Below are 19542 nucleotides of genomic sequence, written 5' to 3'. Positions count from 1 at the left end.
TGATGTCATTGATTTTATTTCTTTAAAAAAAACTATCACACTTAAAAACATTTCCAAGTGCACATTAAAAAAAACAAAAGACATTGGCCCCAGGAATTAAGAAAATACTCTTTGTTACTTCTTTAAATGTTTCAGGGGGTTATACAATATTTTTGTAACAGATATTTTCTCTCTCTCTTTTTTTTTTTTTTTTTTTTTTGATTAAAAAAGTTGGTCACTGTGCTGCGTTCCCCCTAACAATTATACTGTAATATATTAAGGTTTATGGAGTGTTCAGTGGTTTAAAGGGATAGTTCACCCAAAAATGAAAATTAGCCTATTATTTACTCACCCCCAAGTGTATATGACATTCTTCTTTGGGACAAATACAATCAAGTCATGGCTAATCCAGCCTTTATAATGGCAGGGATTGTTGCTGTTTTTGAAGTACATAAAAATCCATCTGTCCATCAAATAATGTGCTTCACACGGCTCCGGGAGGTTAATAAATGCATTTAGAAGTTACTTGATGCGTTTGAATAAAAAAAAAAATCAATATTTAAAACTTTATAAAGTAATTGTTCGGCCGAATTCAGTTAATGGAAAAAGTGTTGAAAGTGCCTCTGCAGTTCAAAAGCTTATGCTACTAGGTACCCTCGTCAGACGCAAGGGGGTAATCTAGCGCTCGGAAAGTGTTCCACCCCTAGGGGCTGCCATTGCTAACCAAGCCATCACCTGCTGTTAGCATCCCATTGACTCCCATTCATTTTTGAGTCACTTTGACAGTGAATAACTTTACATCAGAGGCGTTTAAAGACTCCATTTGTCCATTGTTTATTTCTAAAGAAACACAACAATGCTTAAAAGGCTCCGTTACCTTGTATCTTACACCATCGCCCCGTAGAAGCTGTTTTTGTAAAAATAGGCTAACTATTGCGTCATAACCAACGCGACTCTGTCGCACAGTTGAGAAATTACTGTATAGACCCGAGGAGACGCTCGCAGGCAATCTTTACTGTCTATGAGGCAGTCGGGGGGACGTGGAGACATAAAGTCTGATAAAGTCAAGGGAGAAGAATGGGGAGAAGCCCATAGTGAGCCAAAAGCAACGGAACAAAACATTTAAACGACGTGATTCAGATTTCAGTTTCCACAACTACTAGAAGACCTACAGCTGTCCGACAGGAGGCTCACGTCACATCTACGTCGTCAAGCTCAGTCTGAGCCTGCGCAGTTCGCTTAGCCATCAGGAAGTGAGTGCTCCTATACTGACATCACTTAACGCCGTAGAAGGCAATGGGATCGCTCCGTCCATTTCTTTTACTGTCTATGGTCAGACGTCGCGTATGCATCTTGAACTCTGAGAAGGCACTTTCAACACTTTTCCACGGAAGGCGATGGGCGGGAACTTTAATTAAAAAAAGTTTTAAATATGGATATTTTTCTTTTCTCAAATGCAAGGCCTTTTTAATCTCCCAGAGCCGTGTGGAGCACGTTATTTGATGGACAGATGCATTTTTATGGACTTCTAAAACAGAGCAACAATCCTTGTCATTATAAAGCTTTTCATATAGAAGTATGTCATATATACCTAGGATGACTTGAGGAGGGTGAGTAAATCATGGGCTAATTTTCATTTTTGGGTGAACTATCCCTTTACATGAAAAATGTGGCCTCAAAAATAGAAGTCTGCTGGAGATGTGACAGAAAGTGCAATAGAAACATATGGAGTTCAAATTAAACCTTAAATAAATAACTAAAATAAAATATTTGATTGGCTCTATGCATATTCATAACTTCTACAGAAACCTCACAGCATTTCTAGGTCTATTTTTGAGTAAAGGGGCACAACACATAGATTTATGCATAGTCATCCACTCCTTGTACAAACACACATCATATTGACTAAAACTGACACTAAACAGAAAATAAGAGAAGAACAGAAGAGATCATTCCATCTCGGACACTGCACAGGGTCGTCTGAATTCTTGACCTCGTTCGTGTATCCATTTGTTCGATACTGGAGGAAAAGACAGTAGAATTATATACATATAGATATACACACATACACACACACACACACATATATGTATATACATACTCACCCCATTTGTTGCCCACTAATACTGGACAGGCAGCATGTCTTGTGCTGTAATCTCCTTCTCCACTGGCAAAAAGGTTATACCAGAACACTGCTGTACCCTGAAAGGTAAGAGAGAGTGAATATTACAATGAATTAACTAGTTTACACATAAAGAAAATTATTTATTTTTAGTGGGGGTTCACCTTTTTAGGCCACACTGCTGCCCCTACATCAGGAAAGACTGTAGCGCCCCCTGCTGCCACGTCACTCATCTGCAACATCAAAAGTCATGATAGTACAACATATCCATAATGCAGGGGCGGAGCTACGAGTGGGCCTTGACCAGATTGACAGCTTGTCCACCCTGTCAGATCAATGAAATTCTATCCTAATATTATACAAGGCTACGTGGTCATACTCAAGTCTAGTCAGAATATGAGTCTGAAACTGCTCCATTGGGCTGTGATTATGGGGCGTGTTTCAACCGAACCAGGAAAGACATCAATTGTGCAGACCTACAACCAATCAGAGTAATGAAGCTGTGCATTGCGGCATCGACATCAGCCATTCACGATACGGGTAGGTTTTCAGTCTGGCCCACCGTGGCACGATTATGCAATATTTGCATTTAATATTAGTGAGCAAGGTGTTTTCTGGACTGTATATATGCCATATATACTGTATAATCAATGGTTGGTTGTCAAAACAGGATCAATTGATCTTCTCTCCATGACACCCAGACACCCCTTTAGGCTCAGCCCTGTTGGGGGATCTGGCTCGGGACTCTGCGATTGGTTTTCAATACAGCATTGTTTATTTGATTGTTTATAGTCAGTTAAAAGTGTCCGCCCACCCACACTTTTAGAGGCCCATCCATAATCCACTTTTTACATATACCACTGCTATAACCACTGCTATAATGATGCAAGCATTTTAACAAGCACATTTCATTATAAAATCAAATATGTGATAGATCATCTCAAAGACCATAAATGTTGACAGTAAGGATTTAAATATAATGTGTGGTGTCTGCACGTCAAAGTAAATGTACTTACATAAAAGAGCCAAGTAGCAATTCTATTTCCTGTTCCCAGTTCTTTAAAGGCATCTGGTTCATCTTTCTGTATTTATAAGAACAAAGTGTAAAAAAAATTCAAGACACAAGCTTACACTAATGTTCAGAAGTTTGTGGGTCTAAGATTTAAAAAAAAAAAAAAAAAGATGCTCATCAAAGCTGCATTTACTATATTGAAAATACAGTAAAAAATAAAAAATAATATTGTGAATATTATTGCAATTTAAAATAACTTATCTTTTTCAATTATATATTTTTTAAAGATTTTTTTTTACATTTTTGTCATTGTGATGAAAAAAGCTACATCATTTTAGCACCATTACTCCAGTCTTCAGTGTCACATGATCCTTCAGAAATCTTCTGATTGGGTGTTCAAAAAACATTTCCTATTATTGTTAATGTTGAAAAAAGTTGTGCGACTTAATATGTTTGTAAAAAATATGTTTGTGATTTATTTATTTCAGGAGTCTTTGATAAATAGAAAGTTTAAAGGTCCCGTTCTTCGCGTGTTTTCGAAGCTTTGATTATGTTTACAGTGTGCAATATAACATGAGTTCATGTTTCGCGTGTAAAAAAACAGTATTTTTCACACAATTTCCTTATCTGTACAGCGCTGTCCTCTGTCCTAAAAACGGCCTGATGATTTCCTTGTTCTATGAAGTCCCTCCTTCAGAAATATGTAACGAGTTCTGATTGGGCCAGCGCTTTCCGTATTGTGATTGGACAGCAGCTTAGCGCACTTTGCCCGGAAAGGTCCCGCTTCTTACCATAACAGGAAGATGCAAGCTGAATGCACACTCTTCTCCACGTGGGAGAGCAACAAGACCACACCTCCTATTTTGCGTGTACTTGTGGGGGGAGGGTTAGTCAACAAATGGTTCTAGTGACGTCATTCCTGCTAGGAAGTGCAGGGGTGTAGTCCAAACCGGCAGTTCGCTGTAGGCTTTGAAAGGAACTTCTGTTAAATATAATATCTCGCTTGGCATTGAACTTTGAGCTTTATAATTTTACAGGTATTATTTAAGCTCTAACAGCAACATTTCACACTAACTAAAGTTTGAAAGATGGAATCGCGAAGAACGGGACCTTTAAAAGAACAGCGTTTATTTGAAATGGAAATATTTACTGTCACTATTGATCTTTTGAATGCAGACATGCTGAATAAAACTATTTCTTTTTTTTAAATCTTAAGCCAAACTTTTGAATGTTATTGTGTACAAACAATATAATTTTCATATGCTGATTTATAGTGCTGATATATGTGTATTTTAAAGAAAAACACAGGAACTCACCCTTCCAAAGTCAAAATGAGGTTCATACTGACCACCAACTCCATAATTTGCGACCTAAGATGAAAAACATTGCTTGGGTGGATTCTTGTTTCATAAATATGTCCGACTAAAAGCATCCGATTGGCCAGTTACCTGCAGCTCTTCTGCTGTGTCCATTTCCAGGCCTGTTACATCCTCGATACGCTGGTTAATAATTTCAATCGTAGAATGCTCATATCCAGACAGCCAAGCACTAGAATGGGGGGGGGGATACAGTAAACAATATACAAACTATATACAAACGCAATTAATATTGCATTACACATAATAAACAGACCACATGCCACACCATGCACATAAATTATTTTCAGACGTTTTCACATGTTTACAGTGAAAAGATTTCTAAAGTTGAATTTATTTTATTTAGTTATAAATGTGAAAAAGTCTGATTGTGATAAAGACAAACCGGAGGATGAAGCCATGAATGGTGAAAAGAGAAATTAAAAAGAAAGAGAAAATTCACATTTCTCAGAGAAAATCAGAGTAAAGTAATTTAGCAGCACTGATCTCATTCAGGAGTGTGTGTGTATGTGTGTGTGAGAGAGAGAAGCCCCTTAGCTACTGCAAACCTTAAGATTAAACATTAATCTTAACCATGATTTCTAATATGATACTGTTATTTTCCCCTAAAAATCATTACCAATTGACACCTACTTTGCTTATTAAAAAAAAAAACTTTATATACACTGGTCAAAAGTTTGGGGTCAGTAAGAGTATATGAATAGTTTTGAACAAAGTCTCATGCTCATCAAGGCTGCATTTATTTGATCAAAAATACAGTAAAATATTATAAAATATAATTACAAATTATTTAATAAAATATCTAAGATGAATGAATGTTCAAAATAACAACAATTAGTTGAAAATATAAATAATTTGTAACATTATAAATGTACTTACGGTCACTTTTGATCAATAATGTCTCTGCAATATATTATTTTCTATATTATATTATTTTTAGAGTATAATTTTCTTTCTTTTTTTACCTTGCTGACCTAAAACTTTGAATGGTAGTGTAATATTTATCTTCTAAACATAATGTTAGAGTTCTTAAACATTCAAACTGACACATTCATGGCTTTTGGTGTGAAAGGAGCCCTCAAGTGTTTCAGCGACTCCACCCAGTCTGCCTGTGCTGAGACGTACGTTGTCAAACATATGCACTCATAATAACTAGGATCAGTTAAACCACTCTGGTGTGGGTGGAAATGTGAATGAGACAACAGAACTATGTATAGCTCTATTAAAAAAAAAAAAATTGTGCACAGTCTCAAACGGTTGGTCATGCAGAGACTGAGACTAAAGTTCTGTGCACTTGTGTGCACAATTATTTATTATTATTTAATTATTATTTATTATTTATAGATTCTCAAACATTTCAAATGGTCTTAATATTAGGACTGTAGTAGAAAGATTCCAACATTTTCTGCCTGCAAAAGGGGGTCACCAAAACTTCTATGGCCAAGTGAGGGTAGGATTTTTGAATCTTAGCCCTCTGTGAAATGGAGATGATAATAATAAGGATGATGGTTCTGGATAGGATATTTTGACCTTTGACTTTTGATCCCTTACCTCTTGGAGACTCTGTACTGGGCAGTGGTGAGTTTTCCCGTAATGGGATCGTGAACAGTGGCTCTCTTTAGCTATTCACCATTACACGAGAGAGAGAGAGAGAGAGAGAGAGAGAGAGAGAGAGAGAGAGAGAGAGAGAGAGAGAGAGAGAGAGAGAGAGAGAGAGAGAGAGAGAGAGAGAGAGAGAGAGAGAGAGAGAGAGAGAGAGAGAGAGAGAGAGAGAGAGAGAGCAAAGGATGAAAGAGCAGTATGAACACACAAAAGCATAAGGACATGGAGAGAGTAAAAACAGATAAAAGAGAAGGAAATAAGGGGGAGAGAGAAAAAGAAGTCCCTTTAGTGTCACTTTCTGAACTGAAGCCATGTAAAGAACAGGGACAGAACTGTACACCAGCAGTGATGCACCATTTTAAATAATTTTGATTTTGAAGTTAAAGTTGTAAACATAAATCCTTGAATTACAAAATCATAAACGTTCAAATTGTAAATTTCAATCCCCGTCCCTGTTCCAGTTCTCCACACAGCAAGAAAACTACAGCAAGAAAAAGTAACAAAGTGGAGCATTTCTTACTCTTTCTTTCTACTTTGTTATCCATTACCATGACAAAAACTGCAAGGCAAGGAAGAAAGCAACTCCTCAGCATGAAAACAATATCTATAGGATGTCATGATTGATGTCAGTATGCTAAATAATACTTTTTAAAAAACATATATACACTCACCAGCCAGTTTAGGTACACCTCGCAAGTACTGATTTGGACCCTCTTTTTCCTTCAGAACTGCCTTAATTCTTTGTGGCATAAATTCAACAAAGTACTGAAAACATTCCTCAGAGATTTTGGTCTATATTGATGTGACAGCATCAAGCAGTGACTTCATATTTGTCAGCTGCACGTCCATAATGTGAATCTCCTATTTCACAACATCCCAAAGGTGCTCTATTGGATTGAGATCTGGTGACTGTGGAGGCCATTTCAGTATTGTAAACTCATAGTGTCAAAAGTGTCATGGTCAAGAAATCTGTTTTAGATCAGCTTTTATATGTGGCACATTGTCCTGCTAGAAGCAGCCACAGCCATCAGTAGATGATACACTTTGTTTATAAAGGGATGGACATGGACAGCAACAATACTGGTACTAATGAGCCCAAAGTATGCCAAGTAAATATCCCCCACACCATTACACCACCAGCAGCAGCCTGAACCATTGATGCAATGCAAGATGGATTTATGCTTTCATGTAGTTTATGCCAAATTTTGACCCTACCATCTGAATGTTGCAGCAGAAATAAAGGCTCTTCAGACCAGGCCAAAGTTTTCCAATTTTCTATTTTCCAAATTTAGGGAGACCATGGCAATTGTAGCCTGGTTTTCTGTTAGCTGCCAGGAGCAGCATGCGGTGTGTTCTTTTGCTGCTGTAGCCCATCTGCTTTAAGGTACGACCTGTTGTACGTTCAGAGACGCTCTTCTGCAACCCTTTTTGTAACAAGTGGTTATTTGAGTTACTGTTGCCTTTTTCATCAGCTCAAACTCGTCTGGCCACTCTCTCCTGACCTCTGGCATCAACAAGGCTTTTTCGCCCACAAAACTTCCACGCAATTAATATTTTCTCTTTTTCTGACCATTCCCTATAAAATTCCAGTAGATCAGAAGTTTCTGAAATACTCAGATCAGCCCATCTGATACTAACAACCATGCCAGCAATTGAACAGGTGTACTTAATAAAGCGGCTTGTGAGTTTATATTCTATTTTAGTTTATATTATAGTTATTGTAAAAAAAAAAATTAACATGTTATTAATATAACAACTTTGACTTATGATTTGCAGTGTTTTTGTATTGTTTCTGCTAAGGAGTTCTAAGACTCTAGGGGTCGGTTCAAGTACGACGGTTTGTTTTTTTAGAGGTATTCTAGACTCCCACACTTATTGCCTTACCTCTTACTGATCCTGTAGGGGGCGGTCTCAAGCACGCCCGTGACGGGATTGGATATAGTAGCCCTACGGAGCTGAGGAGCCAGATATGGATTACACATAGGCTCCTGTACAGCACTTTCAAACCCTCACTTATATTTACTACATTTATGTATTTAAGTTACTCAAACTCAAAAACTTGTAAAAATAAATTTTCAAACTTTTTTTTTTTGTCAGCATCTACACACTTTTCACATCATTCTTTTATGCTTCAAAGTTGAATTTTGAGTTTAAATAAAGGTTCTTATGATTCAACAATCATATAAGCTATCTCCAAAAAAAAAAAAAAAATGTAAATGACAGCCATTATCAGCAAATAATAATAATAAAAACTATACACTATGGTCTACATATACAAGACATTGTCTGGAAAACTTAAAATAAAAAATATATAATAATGTATTTTAATTATTTATCATTTAAAATTTGATAAAATATAATAAAAAATGTAAATAAATAAACAGAATGACCAAATTACAAGTTAGAACTTTGCAAACCACAGCATAACTTCAGTATGCCCAACTCACTCTGGGTTTAGCCATCTCCTTCACTTTCTCGATCTCACTGTCAGAGATGATGTCAATGTAACGCACAATACGAGGACGGTCCCACTCATCTTGCTGCTTCACTGGAGCCAAAAGCAATCGTGGATTACGATTGTTGTCAAAGTAACGGCAAAACAGTCGGCTTTGTCTCCGTGGAGTCTGCAAGAAAAAAAAAAGATTGAGAAAAATATTTAAAACATGCAAAAAGTAGGGGAAAAACAATCTTTCTGCTCACCAGTTTTATTCCCTCTCCTCTGCACAGCATTTCATATTTCTTCCTTTCTGGCAGTGGGTCTTTGGACCGTTTCCTCTGAGTGTCACGTTTGTCCAGCACTTTCTTCTCTCTTTTTTTATCTTCTACTTCCTTCTTCTCAGACTCTGCCTTTCTCTGCTTCTCCAGCTGGAACTCAAAGTACTTTAGGTTCCCATTGGCCCTGTGGTGATCTGGGTCTGAGATTCATACACAAAGGCAATTTTAAGTTTGTTAAAAATCATATTTTAGCATCAACAGTTATCATTTCTATGTTTTGTAAGTTCATTGCCTCCACCATTATCCTTCCTTAAAAAACCATACCCAGTCATCCATGGGTGACTATTTTCAATGTTGGCTACTCAAAATAAACTAAAAATCAGAAATAGATGTATTGAAATTCTAGCTGTTACTAATAAGCCAATTATTATTTGAATACTAAATAAATTTTAAAAATTACTAAAACTTAAAGGGTTAGTTCACCCTAAAATGAAAATCAAGTCATCATTTATTCACTCTGGAGTTGTTCTAATGCCGTATGCCCTTCTATCTTTTATAAACACCAAAAGGAGAGTGACAGAATGACCCGTGTGACGCATGCATTACATTCCAAGTGTTCTGCTGCTATACAATAGTTTGGTGAAAAACAAACCAAAATGGAATGTACTATTTAATTAAATTCTTGACCGTTGTGCTTTTCTGCACGGCTCCATGACGTGTGTGTTCGTGACACTCTATTAGCGCAGCAGTTCCCTCCATCTTACCCAGAAAACACATACAAGTTGTCTAGAAAGCAAGATTAAATCTAGAAAGAAATCAAGATCGCAGAAAATGTGGGATATATGGCACGTGTCCCATGGGATCATTCTGTGGTACTTTTGCGTCTTTTGAAAAAAAAAGCTTGATTCTCGTCGCTATTCACTTCCATTATATGGACTTTTTTATTTTTATTCTTCTTTTGTGGTCCATAAAAGAAAGAGCATATAGCATTAGAGAAACACCAGGGTGAGTAAATTATGAATTAAAGGGTAAGTTCACCAAAAAATGAAAATTATGTAATTATTGCTCACCCTCATGTCGTTCCAAACCCGCAAGACCATTCATCTTCAGTACACAAATATTAAGATATTTTTGATAAAATCTGAGAGCTCCCTGACCCCTCCATAGACAGCTAATTAATTCCCACTTTCAAGACCCAGAAAGATAGCAAAGAGATATTTTAAATGTTGTTTATGTTATATGTCCATGTGACTATAGTGGTTCAAACTTATTTTTTAAGAAGCAACAAGAATACTTTTTGTATACAAAACCCCCCAAAAATAAATAACTTTATTCAACAATTTCTTCTCATCTGTGCCAGTCTCCTACACAGTTTACGTTGTAAATGCAGTGCAGTGCTTTTGAGTTCTATGGCAGAATGATGAGCCGCCATTCTGCTGTAAAACTCGAAAACGCTATACGGGTTTGGAACGACATGAGAGTCAATTAATGACAGAAAAAATTGAAATTAAACTCAAAATATAACAATAAAGCTAATTCAAAATAATAATACATTCGTATTCGTACATACTTTCTTGGCCTCCTTGTCATTTCTGACTTATTACAAAAAAATCTGACAATGTCTAAAAGCTGATATGTGACAAGGTGTACAGAAAACAAGCTAAAAACCCCAGAACCAAAAAAACAGAAGTGTTTATAAGCTGCTGACCCAAAAAAACGAGCGTTTAAAGACAAAAAAAGTGCATACATGCAATAGAGACAGAGCACATCATGCTATATTACACTGAGAACTAAGCCTACTGGAGGGGAAAGTAATCAGCGACAGGAAATATAATATATAAAACTGACATTTGGATATTTGACAACATGTTTACTGCACACGTAGGCATACTGAGAAATACTGAGTGTCAGGATCCCAAAATTGACCCATTCTTCCTGCTAAAGCTTCATGTCTTATTGCCTGTATGCACTTTTGTCTCCTTAAACACTGTTTTTTTGGGGTCGACAGCTTTTAAAAATGTAGTTGTGTTTTTCAGCTTGTTTGCTGCACATCTTGTCACATATCAGCTTTTAGACATTGTTCTGTTTTTTGTAATATGCCTGAAATGACAAGGAGGCGGCCCCAATACAAAGTCAATGGAGCGCGTTGGATCCCCCCCCCCCGTGTGGGCGTGGCCTTAATACGCTCTGTCTCTATAGTATATAAACAACACTAAAATAACACTGCATTTAACAACTTCATTAAATTATTCATTTTAGATTTTTCTTTACCCAGCTTCAGCATCCTCTTGGTGAGCTCGAGGGCTCGCTCTAGTTCACCTTGCTGGTAGATAGCATAACTGAGGTAGTCCAGAACCATAACCTTGTCTATGGTGGATTCCTCGCCTTCATCCAGCTGTGTGAGGGCCTGGGCCATCCACAGCTCTGTGTGATAGTAATCTGCATCAGAGTATGCAATCTTCCCCAGCTCATAGCAGTCTGCCACCGTCATCCGGCTCTTGTGCACAACACCTAAGGTAACACCGGTAAAAAGATGCACAAAAACAAATAGTCATATATTCAGTTGCGTTTTATTCTAACTATCATGATACTAAAATAATTTTAATGTTGTTGTTGTTTTTAAAGATACCTATTTTGTTGCTGTCCCAAAGGACAGCCTTCTCACCTGCCAATCAACCATTGGACTACAACAAGGGTTAACTTTCTAAATAACCATTTGTGGTTAAGTAGTCACCGCCAGGAGACATTTAAAACTAGGGCTGTAACGATATGCGATATGAAATCGAAATCGCAATACACAGGTCCACGAACCTGTATCGCGATGTGAGAAGGCAGAATCGCGACACACCCCTTCCCACTGCCAGAATTATCCTTCCTGTCCAGGTCCAACTTTTAAGTCAGCAGTATGGCAACATTTCAGCAACCCGGTGGAGAACAAGGATGGCAATCGTGTAGTTGACAAGACCCACACAATTTGCCGTAAGTGTTTCAAGAAGCTTCCCCAACCGGCTGGCAACGTGGTGTGAGCGTGGCGTTTCTTTTGCGTGTCATCCGCGGGGCGGCTGCGTGGCGTTTTCTCTTTCTTTGCACACCAGAAGCGTGTCTGACGCGGCGTTTCTGTTGGTATTGATGTACAGGAGGCCCTATACTTCATGTTAAATATATATTGCCTATTGGTACCGCAAAGAAAACGTCGGCAGTAGCCTATTGACCATACAGATATATGGTATTGACGGCAAAATAGGCTACAGAATACTGTACAGAATAAAACTGTTTTATCCCCCCCATATCGAGGTTTGTATCGTACCGTGGGTCAAAAATCGTGATACGAACCGAATCGTGGGTTTGGTGTATCATTACAGCCCTATTTAAAACACATATCACCTCCAGAATTAAACAACTAGTTGGTGGTGCTTCCACTTCTTTAAAATGGCACAGATATTATCACACTATCCCATGGAAACATTTCGATAAAGATGGCAAGCTGTCTGGACATAAGACATGTAAACACATAAACATGCACAGTCGCTCACCAGGCAGGTCTCCATTAGAAATGGTGTTAGCAGACAGCTGGTATGTGTCCTGTAATCTAAGCAAAGCTTTGGCTGCTCCTGTCTGGTCCTCGTCTGTTGGGAAAAACTGTCTCTGGACGGTCAGATTAGAGATAAACCCTACAAACAGAACAGAAGAAATCTTGGCTTTGAGGATTACAAGATTACAACAGATTAAGAGGTGTATAACACATATTAAGATGCAAATAATGCTATTACTACTGTATGACTAAAATCATGCATTACTGTAAAAGTACAGTACTGTTATAATTGTTTTTTAGAGTAATATTTTAATTCAGCAAGGACGTAATTATTTAAGCAAAAGTGACAGTAAAAACATTTGACATATTATAAAAGATTTCTATTTAAAATAAATGCTTTTGAACTTTCTGTTCATGGAAGAATACAGACATATATATATAAAAATATTAAGCAGCACAAAATTTTAATGATAGCACTTTACTGTTATGTATGCTCAAAATTCAACTTAAAAATGTTTTATGTTTCCTAACCATGTAGATAGGAGGACTTGATGAGTAAATACAAATCAATCATTCTTAGCAAGTGAATAATAAGTCAGATATAAGTTCAAAAACAGCTTCATGCAACATTTCAGACAGTACAAAACAGTAACTATAAAAATATAGTTTATATATAGCTAAATATATTTTTTTGAAAGAGATAAATAATGTAATTCCACACATCCATAATTACTATGCAAGACTTTGACTGTCACTAACCGTTGGTGGTGTCTTTCAGCACCAGGCTCTCCAGGTCGGCCCACTCACTGTTGAGTCTTTTCATCAGTTTGAATGCATTGACCGGGTGTCCCAGGAATCCTTCTGGATCCTGCGTGGCTGTGTTTGTCAGTGATTCCAGTTTATCTGCCCACCTGACACAGGTAAAGAAACAAAATATTCACCAGCTGTCAAATGACTAACAGAAAGAGATGCTTTTTTATGAAATGATCTGTGAGGTAAAGGACGATATGTATATTTTTGTGTTTACTCACTCTTTGACTTGCTCTAGTCTGTTCTCCTCCTGTCTAATGTATTCTTTAAGTGAATTCACCAGGTCCTTCTCTGTGTACAGTAGGTCGGTCATCTGGCCTACAAATTCAAAAGTCATTTGTCAAATACAATTGTTCTGCAATTTTTTTAATTGTCATGTATAGATAACAGCATCAAACTAAAATAATTTTGTTTATAGAAATATATTAATTTTGTTTATTGATTGGCATAAAAAATCTCCTTCTGTTCTTTGAATCTGAGGGGAATTTCAGAAGAAGTTGATAGATTAGCTCACCTATAGAAGTGAAGAAATCATTGTGGGCGTGCAGGGAACGGAAGAGGAAACTCAACAGGAACCAGGAAAACGCCATCCTGAGAGAAACAGACAGTGTCAAATGTGATGCATCTAACAACATTGCACAACATCTTCCTGACAATATCAGAAGAATTCGTTAACCCACAGATACTACAACCAACCTTTAAAGCAAGTAAAATGTATTACTAAATCCACTAACACATGCTGGCCACTTAAAATGCAACAAAATACATTGGAAAATTAGGTTTTGGTTGCCATAATTCCCAGTGCACACTCATTTTGATACACATGGCTGCATGAGGTCACTGCTGGCTCGGGATTTTGGCACAAACGCGGCGTCAAGAGTGCAAACAAAGAGCATCATGCTGGGCCTGTGGGAAGATCTCTTTTGTGTGTTTAAGCCAGTTTCAGCGTGTACAAACAAGATGTCACGTTTGTTGGTCGAAAAGGACAAATACGGCAACCAGGGGTAAGCCTTAGAGCAAAGAGAAAGCCTCATTCATTGGACAAATGGCCTGAACAAACTTCAATGAGATCTACACAAGTGTTACAAGCATCATAAGCACTTGTTGCATTATTAATTCCAACTTTGTTCTTTAATCACATATTTATAGAAGCTTGTGTCTGCCACAGAATAAAAAAGGTAAATGCAACTTTTTTGCACTTTTTTTACAGGTGTGCAAAATAACTAGCACAACTTTTTTGCAGTTGTGTTTACATCTTGCAATGCTGATTTTATTTTCAGAATTGCGAGATATAAAGTCAGAATTGCATGATTCTGACTTTATATCTCACAATTCTGAAAATAAAATCAGCATGGCAAGATGTAAACACAACGATGAGATAAAAAGTTGCAATTGAAATCATAAAGCTTAAACACTCGCAGTTCATCCTATGAAAATTGTTTCGAAAGTGGATATTGCATTACAATGATAAAAGTATTTTAAACCCTTTTTCACATCTGCAATAATCTTCTTTGTGCCTTCTTTGAAAATATACCAACCTTAGGTCTGTATTCCTAGAGTTAATTAATTACAACTACTCAAGTTCAGATATGCTTAGACATTTAACAGGTTAAATGTAAATCTAAGTTTATGGTGTTGCAAATGTGTCATGGTATCCAAAAGGCACCTGACACATGAGACATGCAAAAAAGAAAGAAAGAAAAAAGCCCTCAAGGCACCAAACTGTGACCTGCTCCTCTGTGCTTGCTTGTGTGCTCTGCAGAAGGAATTTGTAAACCAGTGAGCAACAGAAGGCTTCTTTGATAATGTGAATGTCACATGTAGGCTACAACAATAGAGCAAGTACTAGCTATTCATTGGAGTAAGTGAAAAATTCAGTAGACACTCTCATTTAAGGTAACTAAGTCCTTCAATTAGCAATAACTAAATTTAGCTACCATCCTTTAGACACATTTAAAAGAAAGTATTACTTAGAATGCATTACTTAGATTGTTCAAAAGGTACTGCATAATTACAGGGAAGGTCAGTGGCGTTCGTGAGCTCGTGAGGGTCCAGCATGGAAGCCAACCACAGTTCATTCGGTGCAGAGCAGCGGAACTGCCACGTCTTCGCTCCGCCCCCTCGAGAGCTCGAAATGAGATAACCCGACTGCAAACTTTTCGAAAAAAAGTTCACAGATAACAGAGACGCAAAATTAGGCTTACAAAAATCCGTGCGACTTGGACTTTTAAAAACATTGAATAGCCTACTCACTCACTGCAGCAAATGTGTCAGTCCCATGGTCAGTCCATGAGACACACGCTGCCGACCTTGCGCGTGCTTGACGCAGAGAAACACTGTAACAACATTTTTGCAATATTATTACAGTGCTGCAAATAATGTTACGTCCTTTTGCCTTGTCTGCATCGATGACCGCTTAAGACCAAAAACACACCTCGCAATAGCAAAATTAGTAGCCAATCTCAATATAGATCCGAAGACCTAATTCGATTAAGAGCTTGAAACGTATTTTTCCTAAGTATTAAATTAATGCACATTTAGATAAATGGTTAGAGTTATTATATCATATTATATTATGTTATATTATTGTGTACATTGAAGATGAGTGCAAGACGAACTCGTGCACGTGAGTTAATGGCAGATATTTTTACGCATCAAGAGTTTTTAATATCAGTGGGGTTTTTTAAACTGCCGATTTTTTTTTTAATTGCCGAATTTGTAATTGCAACAGCATATAATTCGATAATCAACCAAAATAAATCAAACTTTAAAAGTAAATAAACTCGTACCTTGCAGGCTGTCACCACGCGCAGAGAAACAGTGAATCGATCCAGTTGTTGCTCTAGTGATGCTGATGAGGAGCTCAGTATGGATGAAGGACTCCTCTGTGTTTACGATGCTTCTGGTGTGCAGCTGGGCTTTATCTGAGAGGCTGCCCCGCTCTTCTCGACATCTGGCGGCGGGGATTCCGCCGAGCTACGTGCAGTCTCTCACACACTCTCCTAAACTCATGGAACCAGGTGGAATTTCGAACTGCGCAGGCGCATACTGCAATTTCTCCAATAGAGATCCGTTATTTGACACATAATGCATATTTAGCCGTACGTATAGACACTGTAATAAAAACATTTAATCCATAATCTAGATTTTGTTTCTTTAAACTTTTATGGGACTCATGATGAACCCTTCATCATCTTAATAAACTTGTGATTATTATTGTCATGCCTTTATGACATTAAGGTTGAATGCTCTCACTTAGGAAATACATTTAACATGACCCTTTTTATTTTATGGCTGTGGTCAATAATAAATATGCACTGAAAAGTTTTTTGTTTTGTTATTTCAGTGAAAAAATAAGTTTCTATTTCTTTCCATGTCTTTCTCTTTTGCTTTCGCTCCCTTTGATTTATAATAACCTTTCTCTGCTGGTCTGAATCTGCTGGTTTCATTTCTAAAAGCAGCCTTTGTGAATAAATACTTGGCCATATAGGCTAAACGAGGCTACATTTTCACATGGCCTGAAGAATGTCTGTATGTTTCTGTTTACTTGTGAAACTAGCACAATAGAGATACCACAGCAGACATTTGTGTTATAAATGTAGTTTATTGCACTCTGTGTAGTTGATGTAAAATAGTGAGCATTTTAAAGCATTTAATGAAAAATGTCTTTATTATTTTAAATGCTCAATTACAAAATAAAAATGTTTTTAATTAGGATTTCACACACTCCTTTGAAAGTTTCCTTGATGTTTTCTATAAATATTCCCTTGTGAAAAAGAAGTGTGCTTAATTGTATTGAAAGTGTATTTTTTGTGCACTTAATATATTTAAAGTATATTTTTTAAAAACTGCACTTGTAGATAATATGATATAATTAAAATTAAGTGCCACTTAAGTGTACTTAAAGAGAATACACTTTAATGACAATATTTCTAAACACACTTAAGTACACTTTTTTAAAATTCACTTTGTAATAATATCTAATTAATTTGTATTTTTAAAAAGTACACTTTCATGACAATATTTCTAAACACACCTTAGTACACTTATAATAAGTGTACTTTGTTAAAATATGTAATTAATTTTTACTTTAAAAATGTACACTTTCATGACAATATTTATAAACACACTTTAGTACACTTATAATAAGTGTACTTTGTAATAATATATAATTAATTTGTACTTTAAAAAGTACACTTTCATGACAATATTTATAAACACACTTTAGTACACTTATAATAAGTGTACTTTGTAATAATATATAATTAATTTGTACTTTAAAAAAGTACACTTTCATGACAATATTTATAAACACACTTTAGTACACTTATAATAAGTGCACTTTGTAATAATATATAATTAATTTGTACTTTTAAAAAGTACACTTTCATGACAATATTTATAAACCCACTTTAGTGCACTTTTAATAAGTGCGCTTTGTAATAATATCTAGTTAATTTTCACTTAAAGAAAGTACACTTGTATGACAATGTTTATAAACACACTTAAGTGCGCTTTTTAAAAATGCACCTTGTAATAATGTCTACACCTAAATTTACTTAAACCATTTTAATTATGAGTTTGTTTCATAAAGTACACTTATTTTACTAATGACAAAGCACATGGAAAATAAATGCTTTTTAAAAAAAAATTAGTTGTCCAAATTTACATTGGTTAATGTATTTTTCTTCAAAATTTCACTCGCTTACACTCCAGTACAACATACTGTTGAAATGTTATAACTAGCTCCTATGAACTCAACTACAAGTGTCAGTTTTCTACATAATTTGACATTGTCAATCTTTATGAGAGGAGTTGTCAATCTACATCTACAATGTACTGTAGGCTACTTTACATCTGTGTACAGAATACTTTCAATATTATGTTGTTGTATGGCGATTAAACACACATTTAATTGCATTAATTGCAAGAAAAAGTTGAACAAATCTAAACCAAATTAATTTGCATTAAAATTCAGTTAAAATAGGCTACATTTAATTTTAATCAGACTCTAAACATGATTGACTTTTAGTTAGGTGAATGAGTCAAGTTCTCTGAAATACAGTCCAACTACACAGTGTGTTAGAACAACCTGAACAGAAATGGATAATTAATAAGTGATTTATAATCAACATTTAATGCACGAAATATCTTATTTTATATTTATACTTAATATTTCAATGCGCATGCGCCAAAAATACTACGTCATGATTTTGAAAAATGCGCGGTCCGCCATGATTGCGTCATCGCGATGCGTGAGGGAAATGAAGCTGAAGAGAGCAGACAACACAGAGGGGCGAACCGTTTGGATCATTACAGATGAAATGAGACGTTATATGCTACAAATAACGAGTCAAGTAAGTATATCTTGATATAAGCTCTCTTGATTTTACATTTTCACCGTAACATGGTAGCTCTCTATTATGGTGTAGTTATTTAGTTTAATCGCAGATAGGATAGACGCACTATGGACTCGGGAGGTGAATTAACGTTAATCATGTTTCCTATGTATTTATTGTATTATTCATATTCATGTAACTTGTTATCTAAGATTGCATTATAATAATTTCTTAAATCGGAATGTGATCGCCGGTGTGGGCATGTTCAATGAATTTGCCTGCTGTACATACAATATTTTAATCGAACTCCTACTTTTTAAATGGACAGAAGACATTTAACGTTATATACATTTATTCCATATATTAACTTAACGTATAACAACATCCAGTAATGAAATAATGATTTTAATATGTTCTTTTCTTTTTGCATTTGGAGAGTAAGATGTTAAAGTACTATTTGTGTTTTTAATATTTTGTGCTTATTTTATTTTTTTATTTTTTATTTTGTAGGATCAATACAGATGTGTTATTGGAGATCCAGTGCAAGCTGTGTGGAATCACAGAGCCATCTTGATGAGGTCAAGTTAATGTTAATTATGAATTTATGCCCAGCCATGACACAAGCTAAAACATTGCTATCAAGTCTTTAGCTTTTAAATGCTTTGCATCTTGTCCATTTGTAAGTAATACATTCCCACTTGTGCATTTCCAGATCCCCTAATCATTATATATTTTACAGGCCACACACCCAAAGGAATGGAGCCGCAGCATTGCTGTGCCAGGCGTGGTAAATACAGGAACATCCTTCATGGAGATGGTGCAAGGTAAGCTGAAACTTGCAAGGCAAGATGAGGAAAAATGCAAGAATACTTTTCTCAATTTACATTGGTCTTGGGTTATTTATCTATATTTAAGTTATGTTTAATTCCCTGTAAAGTAGGAATAAAAACCATTATTAAAATGTTCTCTATTTTTAAAGTCCAGTGTCAGTGAAGATGATGTGCTCAGTGGGATACGTGAAGGAACCTCTCCAATCATTCTACCCTGACGACTGA

General features: G+C 36.2%; 1 protein-coding gene and 1 long non-coding RNA gene across 3 annotated transcripts; one reads left to right on the top strand and one right to left on the bottom strand.

The window, feature by feature from the left end:
- Positions 1–16179, bottom strand: p4ha1b (prolyl 4-hydroxylase, alpha polypeptide I b). 2 transcript variants are annotated; one of them, XM_067455678.1, is made up of 15 exons: positions 15938–16179; positions 13663–13739; positions 13370–13466; positions 13098–13249; positions 12340–12477; positions 11078–11317; positions 8792–9006; positions 8539–8715; positions 7976–8046; positions 4562–4661; positions 4430–4483; positions 3118–3183; positions 2266–2334; positions 2085–2181; positions 1–1999 (listed from the first exon to the last, which is right to left on the bottom strand). In XM_067455678.1, exons 2-15 carry the CDS (start codon positions 13736–13738, stop codon positions 1929–1931), a joined length of 1623 nt encoding a protein of 540 aa, XP_067311779.1. In that variant the 5' UTR covers position 13739; positions 15938–16179; the 3' UTR covers positions 1–1928. The 2 variants fall into 2 exon arrangements, with proteins under 2 accessions (XP_067311779.1, XP_067311780.1); XM_067455679.1 differs by lacking the exon at positions 7976–8046 and adding an exon at positions 6041–6111.
- Positions 16180–18447: 2268 nt separating this feature from the next.
- Positions 18448–19542, top strand: LOC137090678 (uncharacterized). The gene is made up of 3 exons (XR_010907940.1): positions 18448–18505; positions 18998–19311; positions 19467–19542. It is a non-coding gene; the product is annotated as an uncharacterized lncRNA (long non-coding RNA).

The sequence above is a fragment of the Pseudorasbora parva genome, chromosome 10, assembly GCF_024679245.1.
Source record: "Pseudorasbora parva isolate DD20220531a chromosome 10, ASM2467924v1, whole genome shotgun sequence".
Lineage (NCBI taxonomy): Eukaryota > Metazoa > Chordata > Actinopteri > Cypriniformes > Gobionidae > Pseudorasbora > Pseudorasbora parva.
The sequence above is the reverse complement of the archived record's forward strand: the minus strand, read 5'-3'. Positions and strand labels throughout refer to the sequence as shown.

Coding starts and splice junctions, on each gene's coding strand:
- p4ha1b (XM_067455678.1), bottom strand. CDS start 13,738: ATGGCGTTTTCCTGGTTCCTGTTGAGTTTCCTCTTCCGTTCCCTGCAC. Junction 9,007..11,077: donor CAAGAGGATGCTGAAGCTGG/GTAAAGAAAAAT, acceptor TATGAATCTCAG/ACCCAGATCACCACAGGGCC. Junction 4,662..7,975: donor CCCTACAGGATCAGTAAGAG/GTAAGGCAATAA, acceptor CCCCCATTCTAG/TGCTTGGCTGTCTGGATATG.